Source organism: Felis catus, chromosome C2, assembly GCF_018350175.1.
Source record: "Felis catus isolate Fca126 chromosome C2, F.catus_Fca126_mat1.0, whole genome shotgun sequence".
Classification (NCBI taxonomy): domain Eukaryota; kingdom Metazoa; phylum Chordata; class Mammalia; order Carnivora; family Felidae; genus Felis; species Felis catus.
Window position 1 is genome coordinate 148,887,266 of NC_058376.1, and position 15,415 is coordinate 148,902,680.

The 15,415-nt window shown below is 51.0% G+C and overlaps 1 protein-coding gene across 12 annotated transcripts in view; it reads right to left on the minus strand.

The window, feature by feature from the left end:
• TRAK1 (trafficking kinesin protein 1) overlaps positions 1-15,415 on the minus strand; it is a 124,035-nt gene that overhangs the window by 17,434 nt on the left and 91,186 nt on the right. For all 12 annotated transcript variants that reach the window (XM_023260683.2, XM_011286249.4, XM_011286250.4 and 9 more), the window contains 6 exons: positions 14,770-14,900; positions 13,821-13,895; positions 12,983-13,120; positions 7,357-7,433; positions 5,877-6,113; positions 4,550-4,866 (listed from right to left, as the gene is read on the minus strand). In XM_023260683.2, coding sequence (XP_023116451.2) covers positions 4,550-4,866; positions 5,877-6,113; positions 7,357-7,433; positions 12,983-13,120; positions 13,821-13,895; positions 14,770-14,900 — 975 coding nt within the window. The remainder of the gene's footprint in view (positions 1-4,549; positions 4,867-5,876; positions 6,114-7,356; positions 7,434-12,982; positions 13,121-13,820; positions 13,896-14,769; positions 14,901-15,415) is intronic.

Genomic DNA, 15,415 nt, shown 5'->3' on the forward strand with positions numbered 1-15,415 from the left:
GAGCATGCCTGTACAGCAGCTTCTTTTAATACGTATTACGTCAACTTACTGCTCCAAAGCCCTTGATGAGGGAACTGAGGTGCACTGAAGTTGGATAATTTTTCAAAGTCCTGGAGGGGTGGCATAGCCAGAGGTCAGTGCTAAAGGCCAGGTTCTTTCAATCTCACACTGCCTGCCCCCCAGAGTCCACAGGTGTGTAAAGAAGGATATCCGTGCTCCAGCCAGGAACCCAGACTAAGCGAGAAGCCTAAGTGGTGGGCGGTAAAACTTCCAGGTGGCTGTCCAAGGCCCGTCAGGAGACATGCACACACAGCTGCCGATGGAATCTCTCCAGCCACCCCCGGAGACCCCCATTCATAATGCATACTGAGCCCCCTGTTCATGTGTTCACTGGAAGCACGGGCACATTCCTGGCAAAAACACGGCACTGGGGAGAAGTCTTAACAAGACCCTGTGACTTCCAGCTTGGGACCGCACATGCTGGTCTTGCCGCAGGATGACCAACCCTTGGGTCCAGAGTGGCCGCGTCACCTCTACTTTTGGAAGGGGAAGAGAGTTGACAGACACTGGAAAGTGAAGGGCCGTGTCAACAAGTGCTAAAGGCCCTCATCCTTCCGGAAGGGGCTGAGATGTTTACGAAGCACTGGGAAGGAACTCAGGGAGGCAGGGGTCTGGGCCCGGACAACTGTCCCAGTCAACAGATCAACTATCTGTTCAACTAGCTGTGCAACAGACTGCCCTCATCCCGCCCCACCCCAGGCATGGGCTCGAGAGAGAAACGAGGCTACGAAGGGTTTGCTGCTTGGGATTCAAGAGGCTGCAGAAGGACATGGGGTTATTTGCCTTTCCCGAACATGCAGAGCCGAGGGAATTTAGTGAGACTACAGTGGAAAGACTATGCTGACATATGCGTCATTCTTGGATTTTGGCCCCTGCCTTGGGCAGCTCTTATTCACATCGAACAGCCAACCTTTACTGAGCACTTAGTAAGGGCCAGGAGTCCTAGGAGGTCGACATTTATTAACTCGCTTAATCATGATCACCCTGTCCTCGTTTTATAGATGAGGAAACTGAGCACAGGGAGGTCAGGTAACTTGCCAGAGGTTGCAAAGCTGGCAAGTGGCTAATCTGGGTGGGATTCAAGCCCATGCTGGCTCCAGTGTCCAGCCTCTTAACCACATACACCGTCTCTTGGCCAGCAGTGAGGAGGCCTCCTGTGAGTTCTCAGAAATCAGGTCAACACCACACCTGACTGGCTTCTTCAGTCCTCACACAGCTGTGTTCCATGCTGCAAAAGTGACCGTTAGCGAAAGCCTTCGAAACCCTGTTATCTGAGTCACGTCAGGCCGTGGAGCTCACAGACGATTTCCGTTCCTGACTGGTTCTGAGGCCCCAGAAAGGTTTCCTGAGTCCAACACCTGGGCAAAACAGCTAGCTCCCCCTCACTCCCCCTGCCACTGCCTGGGACCACCATGTTGGAATTCTTACGAATCTCCTGGCTGCCTGAAGTCCTGCCTTGGATACAAGATGGAGGACAAATCAAAAATTAAATATGAACGGCATCTTATTCGGAGCCTCGGCTGCCTCTTTCCTATTCTCCACACCCCGCCCTGGCTTCCTTCATCTGTAGAGCACAAAGGAGAAGTACTATTAGCTACCTGTCATCACACCCCTCCTCCCCAACCACATGAGAACAAGGCTGGGGGGCAGGGAAAGAGAGGAACTTCCCTGTCCCAGTTGGCACCAAGATGAAGCTCTATGAAACGAGCATGTGGACAGCAGAGAAAACACAGTCACCACACCTTTCCTTCTGTTTGCTTTCCCTCCACATCCCACTGTTCTGACTACAAGTTTTTGTATCATCAAAGGAAAAGAAAACCAAATCCATTTATGTCAGAAGAGTACCTGGGACTTAAAAGTTAAAGCTAACCTGTTGGACAAGGTCTAGCATAGCCTAGAAGTAGATGCTGTCCTCTAATTACATACTGACTTGTTTTTGGGGAAATACCATCTTGGTATTTCCGGGGGGTCGGGGGGAAGTACTGCCCAACTCATCTCTTTAATGCAGGGCTGTCTCTTCTAGTCTGGAAAGTTTTGTTTGTTCTTCACTTGCTTAAAACACCTAAGGTAAGATGATGAGACAAGAGTGCTAACCTTAAACACCGAGCCCAGCTATGTTGGCTGACACCAATGAGCAGATAGCAAGATGAATTAAATAGGTAAGGGAGACACAGATTGGCTATCTGCTGTGATCCCAGCCAACCTCCAGGGGCCTCACCCCAGGCACGTTTACCTGGGCCACCGAAGACCAAAGGAGTCCTATCGGCTTCTGAGCAGGCTAGCGGAAACGGATGATGTAAGAACACGTCCCCAGCACAGTGCTGGTCCGGGTTCTCAACACCGGTAAGGCCACCCTCCAGACCTGAGCTGCTGCAACAGGGGCAAGTGTGGGGAACCTAAGTTTTAATTAGCACCTATTAGGTGCCAGGCATAATATAAAACACATCACATGGACTCCTCACCACAATTTTGTGTGGCAGATGTAAGCCTTATTTCACAAATAAGGGGGACAGGGCTCAAAAAGGTAACTTGTCTAATGCCACAGAGATGCGCTGAACCCAGTGTCAGGCAGACTTCTGTGTCAGCACTCCATCGTATCATATTAAACATAGGAACACAAAAAATAATTGTGGAGGGAAGGAAGAAAGGAAATATTGGTTGTATTTTAAACAGCTAAGAAGTCAGAGAACTACAAAATGGAGGACAGGGATCTCTATCATGAGAATGCATGACAGTCCATGGTGAGAAGATATGACTTCTTAGTGGTGGTGATTTAGGATCCTGGTGAGCTGGGTACTATCAATGAAACTCACCTAGCAAATCTAATGGGATTTCCTCTATTAACACAAAAATACTGCTAAGTCACAAGATTAAAAGAGGAAAAAAAAAGATGAATTGGTCGAAATCAAAGTTTAATAATCTCTTCCTGCAATATGCTTGGAAAATGAATCCAAAGACATATTCTTAGATGATCTAATGAAATACAAAGTCAAATACAGAAATCAGACAAAATAGAGATGGTAATTCCAATGAGCTTTAAGAGACAAAGGAGAAAAAAAGAAAAGAAAGGCAGAAAGTAAAATTGCAGAAATGGAAGATTTTATTGAAAGAAAAACAGACATAATTATGGATCAGGAAACAATCACCAAGCTCACAACTGAATAAACAATTAAAAAAAGAATGAGCCATCCCTTTTCTGAAAATCTAATAAGGGCCTAAATTATACAATTAAAAAATAATCATGAAGAAAGAAAGTCAGCCCACCCTCTTCCTTCCTTTGAAAACTATACGACCCAGGACCCAGTTAAGTCTTAGGCCTTTAACAAGCACACCCTCATTTTACGGCACACATTCTCAACAGGGGTGATACTGCCCCCAATGGGTCAGAAATGGGTTATTATGGGGTGAAAAGAATCCTAATCTTTTTAGGCAGAGAGCAGAGATATACATATAGTACATCAACAGTATATCTGTCATATTAAATTGTAGGGGCGGCAATTAAGAGCATATGTCTAAGACCACGCCTTAAGAATATAGGTCTAAAGTGATAAATACAGCCTTACCCAGATTCTGATTGGGCTTTGCGTCAGAAATGTAATACAGAGTACCCTCTCAAACACCCTCTCAAACTCACATGGGTTTCCAAACCAAAGGAGTCAAAAATGAAAAATACCAACACTGGGTGGCTCTTGCCAGGGTGGTGGTAAGTAAAGGGAGGACATTTATAATGCCTGGAGGACAAAGAAAGAAAAAAGGTGAAATTTTCCATGAGTTTAATCATCCGGAGTGTCCCTGGAACTGAAAAGTAAATTGCCCCTGGGAAAGGCAGGCTTAAGGAAGCGCGAACTCACCGGCCTCCCCGGCCGCCCCCTGCCTGGCCCCCCAAGCGGTGGAGGAGGCGCAGGAGGCTGGCTCGGATCACACCGCCAAGGCGGAAGGAAGAAAGCCACACCCTCCTCACTGGAAGACCAGAAGCAAAACGTGTGAGCCCACCAACTGCAAATCGCTTTCGCATGGTTACTGAAAAAAACTACTTCCTGCGCTGCTCTGCACCCCTCCCCGACGCCAACGTTGGGGGGGGGGGCGGGGGGGTCCAAGCATTCATTCCCGGTGCTTCTCAGACCCCAGGCGTGACCTAATTAACTTTTCAGTACCTTAGCAGGGCCTCTGCCTCCCGCAAGGAGGTTTACTTCTAAGGTTCTAAATGCAAAGGAGAGAGGATTGGGAAACCAGCGTCAGCACGTTGGTTCCCGGTCTTTGGCCTTGCTGGCCGGGGTCAGCCCCGGCCCGCGTGCGCACTCGCACGCCTGCCCCGGCCGGGCGCAGGCGGGGCGCCGCCGTCAGAGGAACTCAAACCAGCAGCGCGGCAGGCTGTCGCGGAAGAAAAAGGAGTAGGTGTTACAGAGGCTGCCCGCTTGCCGGTGGTGGATCAGGGACCACAGGCGGTCGCTGAGGAGGGTGGAGAGGGGCCGAGGCCCCCGGTGATCACCTTCCAGCGGCTTCACGATCTGGAGTTTCTCGGGCAGGTAGGAGCGGCTGCTGAAGGACATGCCCGAGAAGCCGGTGAACTCGGAGAAGCGGGAGTGGGTGCCGAGGGACATGATGCTCTCCGTGGGCGTGAGGGAGCCGCTGAGCAGCTCGCCCTTCTCCGCCAGCTCCCGGAGCTTCCGCTCCTGCTCCTCCTCGAAGAACCTCCGCTCCGAGAGGTAGTTCTCCCGGCGGAGGGACAGCCGCCGCAGAGCGGTTTCCAGGTCGTGGGAGCCCGGGGTGCCCGGCGTCCCGGGCTTCTTGCTCCGCTCGTCATTCCTGCAGAAGGAGGGAGATGGGGCTGAGCGTGGGGCACCCCGCAGCGGGCGCGGTGCAAGGTGCGTGTGGCAAGGAAGGCCTTCCTGCTAGGTGCGCGGGGTGGACGGGTCGGAGTGGCTGCAGGACGGATAGGGAAGCGGAGGAGGCAAACAGCTGAAATTTAGGCAAAAATGGGGGCATAAATGATTGCCCGGAAGAACTAGTTCCCTCTGGTGGGTGTTTTGGGAGGTAGAGGGAAAGCACTAAGGTGCGTTAAAACAAAACAAAACAAAAATTGTGAAAAGAACTCCTGTTGCTATAAACCTCTCCCTAGGGAGCCCTTAGGGAGAATTCTTCAGGATGCGGGTCCTAGTCACCAGAAGGGCCACTGGTTCCAGAGGCGTTTCTCTGTCCTCTTGAATTAAAAGAGCTGTTCTGATTAAGCAGTTTCCCCCAATTTTATGATCACGTAAAAAGGGTACACAACACAGCTGGGGCGTGTGTGTGTGTGTGTGTGTGTGTGTGTGTGTGTGTGTGTGTGTGTGTGTGTGTGTGTAGGGGTGGGTCTGCAGGGCTTTAGGACAAAGAAGTGCCCACTGCTAAGGAAGCCCCACCCCAGGGACAAGCACCTTTGAGGGGGCCCAGGCTTCCAAAGCAAACTAGATTCTGGCCAGGAGAGAGAGACTGAGTCCTCCTCTACCTTTTAAACATCCAAGCTACCAAAGGGCTCATGAAACAAATGTCCATTCTGTAGCCCAACAGTGAAGATTAACAGAAAAATACTCATTTACCCTCCCCTTCAGCATCTGACAGAGAAGCAGACTTCCTGTTGTACCTCTTTAAGCTTGTGAAAATACCAGAATCAAGAATGACTGTAAACACAGAGTGTTGTTAAACCAGATTAAAACACTGAAAGCTCTAGACTTTTCCTGTGACTCTTTATCAGTCTTCCTCTTCCGATGACTGAACTTACACTCTAAACACACTACCTCTCCCCAAAACAGCCAGATAAAAACTCTGGGCTGGCTCACCCCAGGTCAGCTGACTCCGCTTCCAGGATGATGCTGTTGGTCTTGTTGTCCAGGACCACGTTGCCAACATCACTGCCATAGAAGCTAGACCGGGGGGTGCTGACGCAGCTGGACAGGAGGGAGTTCACGGCTGAGGACTGGTTGGAGCCAGGGATGTTCATGGGGGACGGGGTCAGAGACCTCTGCTTGACGACCTGGTTGATGTTTCTCACCGTCTCAAAGACTCGCCTCTGGTGACTGGGGGGAATGCACAACATCATCCATGAATAAACAAATGCAGGAATGACCATGGAGTCCAACCTTCCAGAAACTACCATCTAGGAGCCAAAAGGCAGCTGGCCCACGTGAGCCCCCAAACAACCTACCAGCCCTTGCTTCCAGTGTTTCTTAGGGCATTGGCTGGAACTCAAGAGACTCAACACCCACTGAATTCAGGCCTCTCATAAATACGTGCTTGTGTCCTAAAGGTGATGCTAGCAAGGGGATACTGCTTTTCTCTCCCTTAGGCTTAACCCACAAATAAAAATACTAAAGTAGGGCTTTTGTCTCCCAGATACTTTTCCTCTTTCATGACGGTCACCAGAACGTAAAGTCCAAGAAAGCAGCGTTCACTGCTCAACACATAACACGGCTCCAGAAATATCTGTGGAATGAGTATCTGGTGACCATTCATATACATTTAAAAAAAGCAAGACGAAGTTAGTCTTAAACTTCTGTAAGGAGATGGTAAACGCCAGATTAATATTTTTTTAGCAACTGCTATTTCTAAGAGTGGAACCTCCCTTTGATGCTCATTTGTTTCTTTTTAGGGAGACAAGGTAGGCACGTTGCTACAACGGCCACCTCCTTCTGGGATGCAGAGGCCTTCACACATGCACCGAGGCTCAGGGACTGTGGTCACTCCCGGGATCCCATTTCAGTTCCGGCTGTGAGCTTTGGGTACAGAAAATACACAATGAAATCGGATCCACAGTGTCCTCAGAAACACCTCAGGGCAGGCCTAGAGCAAGAGCTCACGTTAGGAAGAGAGTTGGTAGAGGCCAATATCCCTAAACATATCCAGGAAGGAAGTGGAAGCCTGGGCACTCCTTGAAGAGCCTTCATACTGCATCTCATTTTTCTTTTCCTAACAGACATTAAAATTGTTTAAAGCTTAAACTTTAAACACCTTTCGGTGTTTTTCACCGAAAGGAAAGATAAAAACAAGTCGTGGTGTCAAGGCAGAGTCTGTAATTAACAGAGATAAGAAACATCTCTCTCGTTACTCAACTTTCTAGAAGTTCATAACCTATCTTTGAAACCTAGTAAGAGTTGCTGGGGGCTATTATCGGCTGTGTTCTCTTGTCTCCCTTAATCTGGACCCAAATCTGTGGAAGGACCACAGTGATCACTGGGGGGCTGTCTGAGACCCAGACGTCGTTAGTTTTGATGACCACGGGGCACGAGCCAGTCTCTGGGAAGCCTAGAACCGAGGCCGTACGCGATGTCTGGAGACTCAGGCTCTTCCAACTGCAGCTCCTTGCGCATCGTTCCCTCGATCTCTGCTGCCAAGGAGTCCTGAGAAAAGCCAGAAAACACAATGAGTGCACAGCAGTTCAAGTGCTCTGTCTCTAAAAGACGCGCCCGGCTGGCTAGCCACAGGAGTGTCAACCGAGGTCTCAGAAGCTTGCAAACTACCGTGACACAAGGCTGACGGCATTCATCACTGCTGGAAACCCTGACTGAGCAATCCCCACGGCAGGTCCCGAACGGAGCAGTCCCGGTGGGCACTGGGTGTAAAGGCCCTGTGATCCCATGCAGCTAAGGGTCTCAGAGCAAACTCCATGTTCCCTTGGCCAAACCACAGAGCTGTGACTCTGCCACAAGGAGTGGCAGGGAACTCAGGGAGGACGGGACCTGAGTCGTGAGCACTGGCATCTGAGCCTCTGCTCTCATGGCCCTCTGCCCCCGGCAAGAAAAGCTCTCCCCGTCAACGACGCATCGCCCACCTCCCTCTAACGGCCAGCTCACACGTCCTTTCCACCAGTAACCCTTCATTCCTCCCCTAGAAAGACACCAAACACATGAAGTCCCTGCGAGTTCCCTGAACAGTTAGTCCACTTAGATCTCTCTCCAGCTAGGTTGTGAACTTTGTGGGCTGGGGGAAGGCCTGGCACTGATAACTTCTCACTTTCCGGATGGGCCAGGCCCCAACCTGAGACTCAACAGCAATACAGGCTGCCTCCCTGACCACCTGCCACTCCTCACCGTATCAGCTGGAGCCTAACAAGCAATCCCACACGCTGCCACAGGTAGATGCCAACAGGAGGACCAGGTGTGTGCAGCAAAGCACCTGCCGAGGCCTCAGAGAAGGACACCACCTAGGACAACCTGAAGGGAAGGGCTGACTCCGTACTAACCAACACATTTCCTGGGATGACAGGAATGTGCTTTCTGCACTGTCCACTGCGGGAGACGCTGGCCACAGGTGGCTATTGAGCACTTGAAACACGGCCAGTGTGGCTGAGAACCTGAATGAACCGTACTAATTTCAGTGGATTTAAATTTGCATGGCCACTTGTGGCCAATGGCTTCCCAGCAGACAGAGCAAGGGACTCCAAGGTGTCCACCTCCAAGCCCCAAAGTCAGGGAGGGATGCTCCAGTCTGGAACCTGGGACCAAGTGGGGAGACTTAGAGGAGTCAGCAAGAAGCTGGGTCAATAAATGGTTGGTGGGCTTGTTTTCAATTCCTATTCATAAGTGGGCAATTTTATTTAGTAATTACTACCCACAGATTGACAGTCAACAGAACCCAGGTTGTAAAAGGCTTCTCTGGGTGAATAGGACTGACTTTTTTAAAGCCAGTTTACTATTCATTCATTCATGCATGCATGCATTCATTCATTTTCATTCATTCATTCATTCATTCATTCATTCATTCATTCATGTATTTGTTTTAGAGAGAATGCACATGCAGGGGAGGAACAGAGGGAGAGAAAGGGAATGCCAAGTAGGCCCCATGCCCAGCGTGGAGCCCAACACAGAGCTCGATGTCATGACCTTCCGATCATGACCTGAACTGAAATCAGGAGTCTGACACTCAACCAACTGAGCCAGCCAAGCATCCCCAGTTTACTTTACTTTTTTTTTTTCCCCAATGTTTACTTATTTTTGAGACAGAGCATGAGTGGGGGAGGGGCAGAGAGAGAGAGAGACACAGAATCCAAAGCAGGCTCCAGGCTCTGAGCTGTCAACACAGAGCCCGACGTGGAGCTCGAACCCACGAACCATGAGATCATGACCTGGGCCAAAATCAGACGCTTAACCCACCAAGCAACCTAAGTGCCCCTAGTCTACTTTTCTTAATACTATAATTCACCACACAGCTTACATTCAGAGCTCTGCATGAGGAAAATATCTTCACACAAATTAGGAGAGATAAGATACTAAACTACCAATTTCAAGGCCATGCTGGGAGGATGTCGCAAACAGGCTCTATGACTTTTCTTGGTTGTGATCCCATCCGGCAGTCTGGGGAGGCCATGGACCTCTTCTTAGAATAATATTTTTTTTTTTAAACATTTTTTTTTCATTTTTTTTTTTAACGTTTATTTATTTTTGAGGCAGAGAGAGACAGAGCACGAACGGGGAAGGGGCAGAGAGAGAGGGAGACACAGAATCGGAAGGAGGCTCCAGGCTCTGAGCCATCAGCTCAGAGCCCGACGCGGGGCTCGAACTCACGGACCGCGAGATCATGACCTGAGCCGAAGTCGGACGCTTAATCCACTGAGCCACCCAGGCGCCCCATTACATTTATTCATTTTTGAGAGAGAGAGACAGAGCACAAGTGGAGGAGGGGCAGAGAGAGGGAGGCCCAGAACCCGAAGCAGGCTCCAGGCTCCGAGCTGTCAGCACAGAGCCCGACGCGGGGCTCGAACCCACAAACTGCGTGCTGATCGATTTTGCCAGTGCAGCTGGGCAGTTGGGGGCTATCTTTTTTTTTTTTTTTTTTTTTTTTATTTTTCAACATTTATTTATTTTTGGGACAGAGAGAGACAGAGCATGAACGGGGAAGGGGCAGAGAGAGAGGGAGACACAGAATCGGAAGCAGGCTCCAGGCTCCGAGCCATCAGCTCAGAGCCCGACGCGGGGCTCGAACTCATGGACCGCGAGATCGTGACCTGAGCCGAAGTCGGACGCTCAACCGACTGAGCCACCCAGGCGCCCCTAGAATAATATTTTTAAGTGACTCTAATAATGAGGACAAAAAGGAAGCCAGATCTATTGAACTAGTTACAAGAATGTTAGTAATGACGATGGTGAAACAGAAACACACAGGCTCTGGCTTCTGAAGCGGAGCTCAGCATGAACAGGAGTTTTGAGACACTTACAAGTGAAATGTGCCATGAAAGCGGCTATGATTTCCACTGGTGACAAAACCACGGGGGTGCTAACATCGCTGTGGCTTGTTGCCTACCTTCACGTGAGAAAGAAACGACTAGGGATTAATGGAAACAGAAGACATGACCTTCCCGCAAGTTCACGGGCCCCCTGAATCCGGGGTGGGGATCCTAGATTAGGAACCCCTGCCATAGGCGAGGGAGCTGGGGATGTACTCCTCAGGCAGAAACTGCTACTCACCGTGCCACTCAGCAGTTAGAGACAGTCTGGGAGCGAGAGAGGCAGCTCTGGTGTTCTGCTCCAGAAACACAAGGCACGGCACCACTCAGCTTGCCTTAAATACCTTTAATACATAGTGCACTTTAAAAATAGCCATCTTCGGGGGCGCCTGGGTGGCGCAGTCGGTTGAGCGTCCGACTTCAGCCAGGTCACGATCTCGCGGTCCGGGAGTTCGAGCCCCGCGTCGGGCTCTGGGCTGATGGCTCAGAGCCTGGAGCCTGTTTCCGATTCTGTGTCTCCCTCTCTCTCTGCCCTCCCCCGTTCATGCTCTGTCTCTCTCTGTCCCAAAAATAAATAAAAAACGTTGAAAAAAAAAATTTAAAAAAATAGCCATCTTCAAAAAACTGCCAACAGCTACAGAAAAAGGCAAACAGAAGCTCTACCTCAGCAAATATGAAAGCTGAGGATGTCTGCAGAAGAAACCCAGATACAGATTTTTCATTGGACTTCGCTATGTAAGGGCTTCGTTTTAAACTCCGGATCCATCCCTGTGAGTGGGGAATGCCGTGGGGCAAACCCCAAGTGCATGGGAGATATGATGCCCCCCGGAGGTCACCACGCCAAGATGGGAAGCCAGGAAGGAGGGAAACTGAGGCAGGGAATGTCCATCGCCACGTAGGACAGTCTTTGAGCTCCGTGTCATCAGCTCTAGGTGGAGGAATCTGGGGCGCAGCCTGTTCTTAAATCCCGTAACCGGGATTCCTGGACACGCTGGATCGCCAATCTACTCCTTGGAAAGCTACGTCATACAGCTTCTGTTTTGGTTTCACAAATTTCAGTCCAGCTGAGAGAGAGAGATCGTTCCAGGCTGATTTTGATATACACGAGCAAAAAGGAAAGGAGATCGTGATTTAGGCAACAAGCGTCGGGGGTAGCCAGAGTCAGCACCGGCGGGGGAGGTGGGGGGGGGGGGGGTGAAAGGCAAGAGCCCCAAGGAAAGGCCAAATCCGGAAGGGACCGAGTTGCACAAACACTGAAGCTGCCATCCACTCGTATCTCATTTGGGAGTATTTCTCTCAAAAGTCCTCTCCTCAAAGAGACCGTGGTATTCCCTCAAACCACGGAAATAGAACCTGAATATAAAAGTTCTCAGCACTTTGTTCTTCAGTCTGTTTACCCACCCATCCAAACCCAGTGTCTGCTAAGCATCTACACTTCTACAACATGTGAACACAGTGCAGATAACAGGCTACTCGACAGAGGGAAGGAGAAGAGAAGCAAGATACGGTCCCCACCTTCAAGGGGTTTTCCTCCGACAGAAGAAGGTAAGATGAGGAAGCTCACCAAGTATCACAGGGAAATGAGCGGCAAGGGGGGGGGGCCTGCCCTGGGCTGCCCGACCCCAACAGGGAGGGGCCAACCCGGAAAAGCCGCTTTTCCACCATGTTTCCTCAAAGCCCCAACATGAAAAGAGATCAAGCCAGAGCTAAGAAATGAGACTGAAGGAACGTCATTTTGCAGGAATGTAAAAGCAGCTCCTATAGTGGGGAGAGAGATTTTTTCAGATCACAGGTACTGAAAACCACCGAGAGAACGATTAATAAGCCTAGAAACAGGGGCGCCTGGATGGCTCTGTCGGTTAAGTGCCCGACTTCGGCTCAGGTCACGATCTCGCGGTTCGTGAGCTCGAACCCTGCGTCGGGCTCGGTGCTGACAGCTCAGGGCCTGGAGCCTGCTTCGGATTCTGTGTCTCCTTCTCTCCGCCCCTCCCCCACTCACATTCTCCCTCCCTCCCTCCCTCCCTCCCTCCCTCCCTCTCTCTCTCTCTCAAAAATAAACATTAGGGGCGCCTGGGTGGCGCAGTCGGTTAAGCGTCCGACTTCAGCCAGGTCACGATCTCGCGGTCCGTGAGTTCGAGCCCCGCGTCGGGCTCTGGGCTGATGGCTCGGAGCCTGGAGCCTGTTTCCGATTCTGTGTCTCCCTCTCTCTCTGCCCCTTCCCCGTTCATGCTCTGCCTCTCTCTGTCCCAAAAATGAATAAACGTTGAAAAAAAAAATAATTAAAAAAAAAAAATAAACATTAAAAAAAATTACCAAAAAAATAACCCTCGAAAGAACCAGCGGGACTGTACGGGCAATTTAAGAATTCTGGAATGCACGGTGAGGCCAAAATAGCTCATATTCTAACAAGGTCAGAAAAATAATAATGTATGAATAACATCTTCCAAATATCTGAGGTTCCTACGAAATTTACCGGTCAAGGAGAAGAGGAGGAAACACGACGGAGTCAGAGGGATGGGAAAGAAACAATCACGTAGTCAAGGAGCCACCAGCTGGGCACACAAGCCCCTGACTCGGATCGAGAGCCAAGCTGTGGGACCAGAAGCCTCCCGCAAAGACTGTGCTCCAGACCCTGCCTCCCTACGGGGGGGGGGGGGGGGGGGGGGGGGAGGGACCCCTGCGCCCTGCTGGGTGGGAGGTGGGGGCGTGGAGCCAGCGGGCGCTTACCATGGGGAACAGGCCCAGGGAGTGGTAGCGCCGGGACGTGGTGTTGGGCATGGTCTTGTTCCGGAGGTTCTTCAGCTCCTCCTGCGCCTCGTGAAGCATCTCCATGCATTCCGCGTACTTGTCCTCCAGCTCGCGCAGCTGCAGCAAGTCAGAGAAGCGTGCAGGGTCAGGGACCAGCGGCCCTGAGCCCTGAAGCTGGACACCAAAGAGCCCTTGAGGCTCAGTTTGGCTTCCAACTGGGGTGTGTGTGTGTGTGTGTGTGTGTGTACTCATGGGCTCAGAAACCTCCCAAATTCTGACAACGGGCAAGTGAGATCACAGGCTTCCCATTACGGAATGCGGAAGTGGTGGGAATGAAAGGCACAGCATAGGGAACAGCGTCAATGGCACTGCAACAGTGCTGTATGGGGACAGGTGTGGCTACACTGTGGAGAGAACAGAATAATGTACAGAGATGCTCAATCACTGCGTTGTACATCCGAAACGACTCTAACAGGGTGTGCCAACTATACTCAGATTAAAGAATTATTTGTTTCCCAACAGCATCCATCTATCTTGACACGAACGGGAGAGATCGTCACACCCTCGTTTCCAGCCACATCTGTCAACAGGCGCCTTTACGCGGCGAGCAACGTGTCGTTTCGCTGATGGAAACGTTCAGCGGGAGCGGGCTGTGCGGCGCCGGCCTCCCCGGCCCTCGTGGCAGTGACAGTGTGAGCACGAATTTACGAGTAAGAACGACTTTCGATTCAGGAGAAAAACGGGTAGTGACCCCCAGCCTGGCAGGGGGAGGCTGAGAAGCGGGACGGGCCTGGAGAAGGGAGGCAGAGCCGCTCACCTCGGCCGTGAGCTGCCGCTGGGCATCCTTAGCCGCCCCCAGGTGCTGGACCAGCTCTTCATTCTCCACGGCACACTGCAACACGCCAAAGGGCCAGTCAGCTTCTCTTTAAGACACTGGAAGCGGCTCACTGTTCTCCTCTTATTACCTGAGCTGCTACAATCCTGTCACATTTCTACAACGAGACTTCTGTGCCAGAGTAAAAGTTTTGTCCTCCTTCTATACGATTTTGAAAGCAGCCTTGCCCCCATCCAGCACAGCCACGGCCCCTCTCCGGACGCACGTCACCTCGCCTTGCTTCTAGCAAGGGCCTGAGCCGGGAAACTAAACCGTATTTGGGTTTGCTTCTTGCTGCTGCTGCTGCTGCTGCAAGGCTGATTTTAAAAAGGGGGGTGCTGGGGCGCCTGGGTGGCGCAGTCGGTTAAGCGTCCGACTTCAGCCAGGTCACGATCTCGCGGTCCCGGAGTTCGAGCCCCGTGTCGGGCTCTGGGCTGATGGCTCAGAGCCTGGAGCCTGTTTCTGATTCTGTGTCTCCCTCTCTCTCTGCCCCTCCCCCGTTCATGCTCTGTCTCTCTCTGTCCCAAAAATAAATAAACGTTGAAAAAAAAATTTTTAAAAAAAAAAAGGGGGGGGTGTTGTTCTGCCACAGAGCACACTGGGTGTGCTGTGCAAGAACAGATATTAGACTAGAAAATTCAAACATTAAATTCCAAAACTCCCTGTCGACAGCACCTTTGTTCACAAACTCTTTCAACGTGCAGATTCTTTTTAGGAGATAAGTGGTGACGACAGGATCCCCTCCCCGGTTCAGGACAACGGGCTTTGTCCTATGGAATCTGCTAAGCCTTTTTCTCCAAAGGGGCAGCACAAAATCCTAAACTATGAGACTAAAGGGCACGGTCTTCAGGTGCAAATGCCCTCTGCACTGGATCGAGAAACAGAAGCTTACAGCTTTGGCCTTCTTCTGCAAGTCAACTATCTGGGACAGCAGGTGCGTGATCTCCTCTTGCTGGCGGGCAGCATCCTCAGTCTTCTTGGCCAGCTCCTCTGAGATACTGGCAATCTGCACGTTGGCATCCCCTTTAATCAAGAAATGACAGCCACCAGAGGGAGTCAGACCCAGAGAGAATGGTCTCTTTGTGGCTTGCACAAGAAAAAGCATCTTTGTTACAAGACAGGGGCAGGGGGGGAGGGAGGGGGCAGAAGTGGAGAGAACACGGAGGGAGGAACTGTGCCCATTTTCCTGCCCCGGCTCAGTCTGGGCAGCCCCCAGGTGTGGCTCCCGGGCCTGGTGTGGGGGCCCAACCCCCCTGACCACAGCTGCCTCCCCAGAGGAAATCAGGCTTTGGGCGTCAGGCAGGAGATGCCACACCAAACCAAGGTCCATCTGCCCAAATTCTCACCTTCATGCATGAGCAGATCCACATCATTAACAGGAACCCCTGTTGTACCCCATTCTAGAAGGAACTGCTACCTGCACAGTCTAATTCCCTTGGGTGCCTTCAACCCATATTCAGAGTCATAACTCATTTTACTAGATGTGAACACAGGGTGTGTTTCATCTACTGAGTGTTCTGCTGAAGCTCAAAATATTG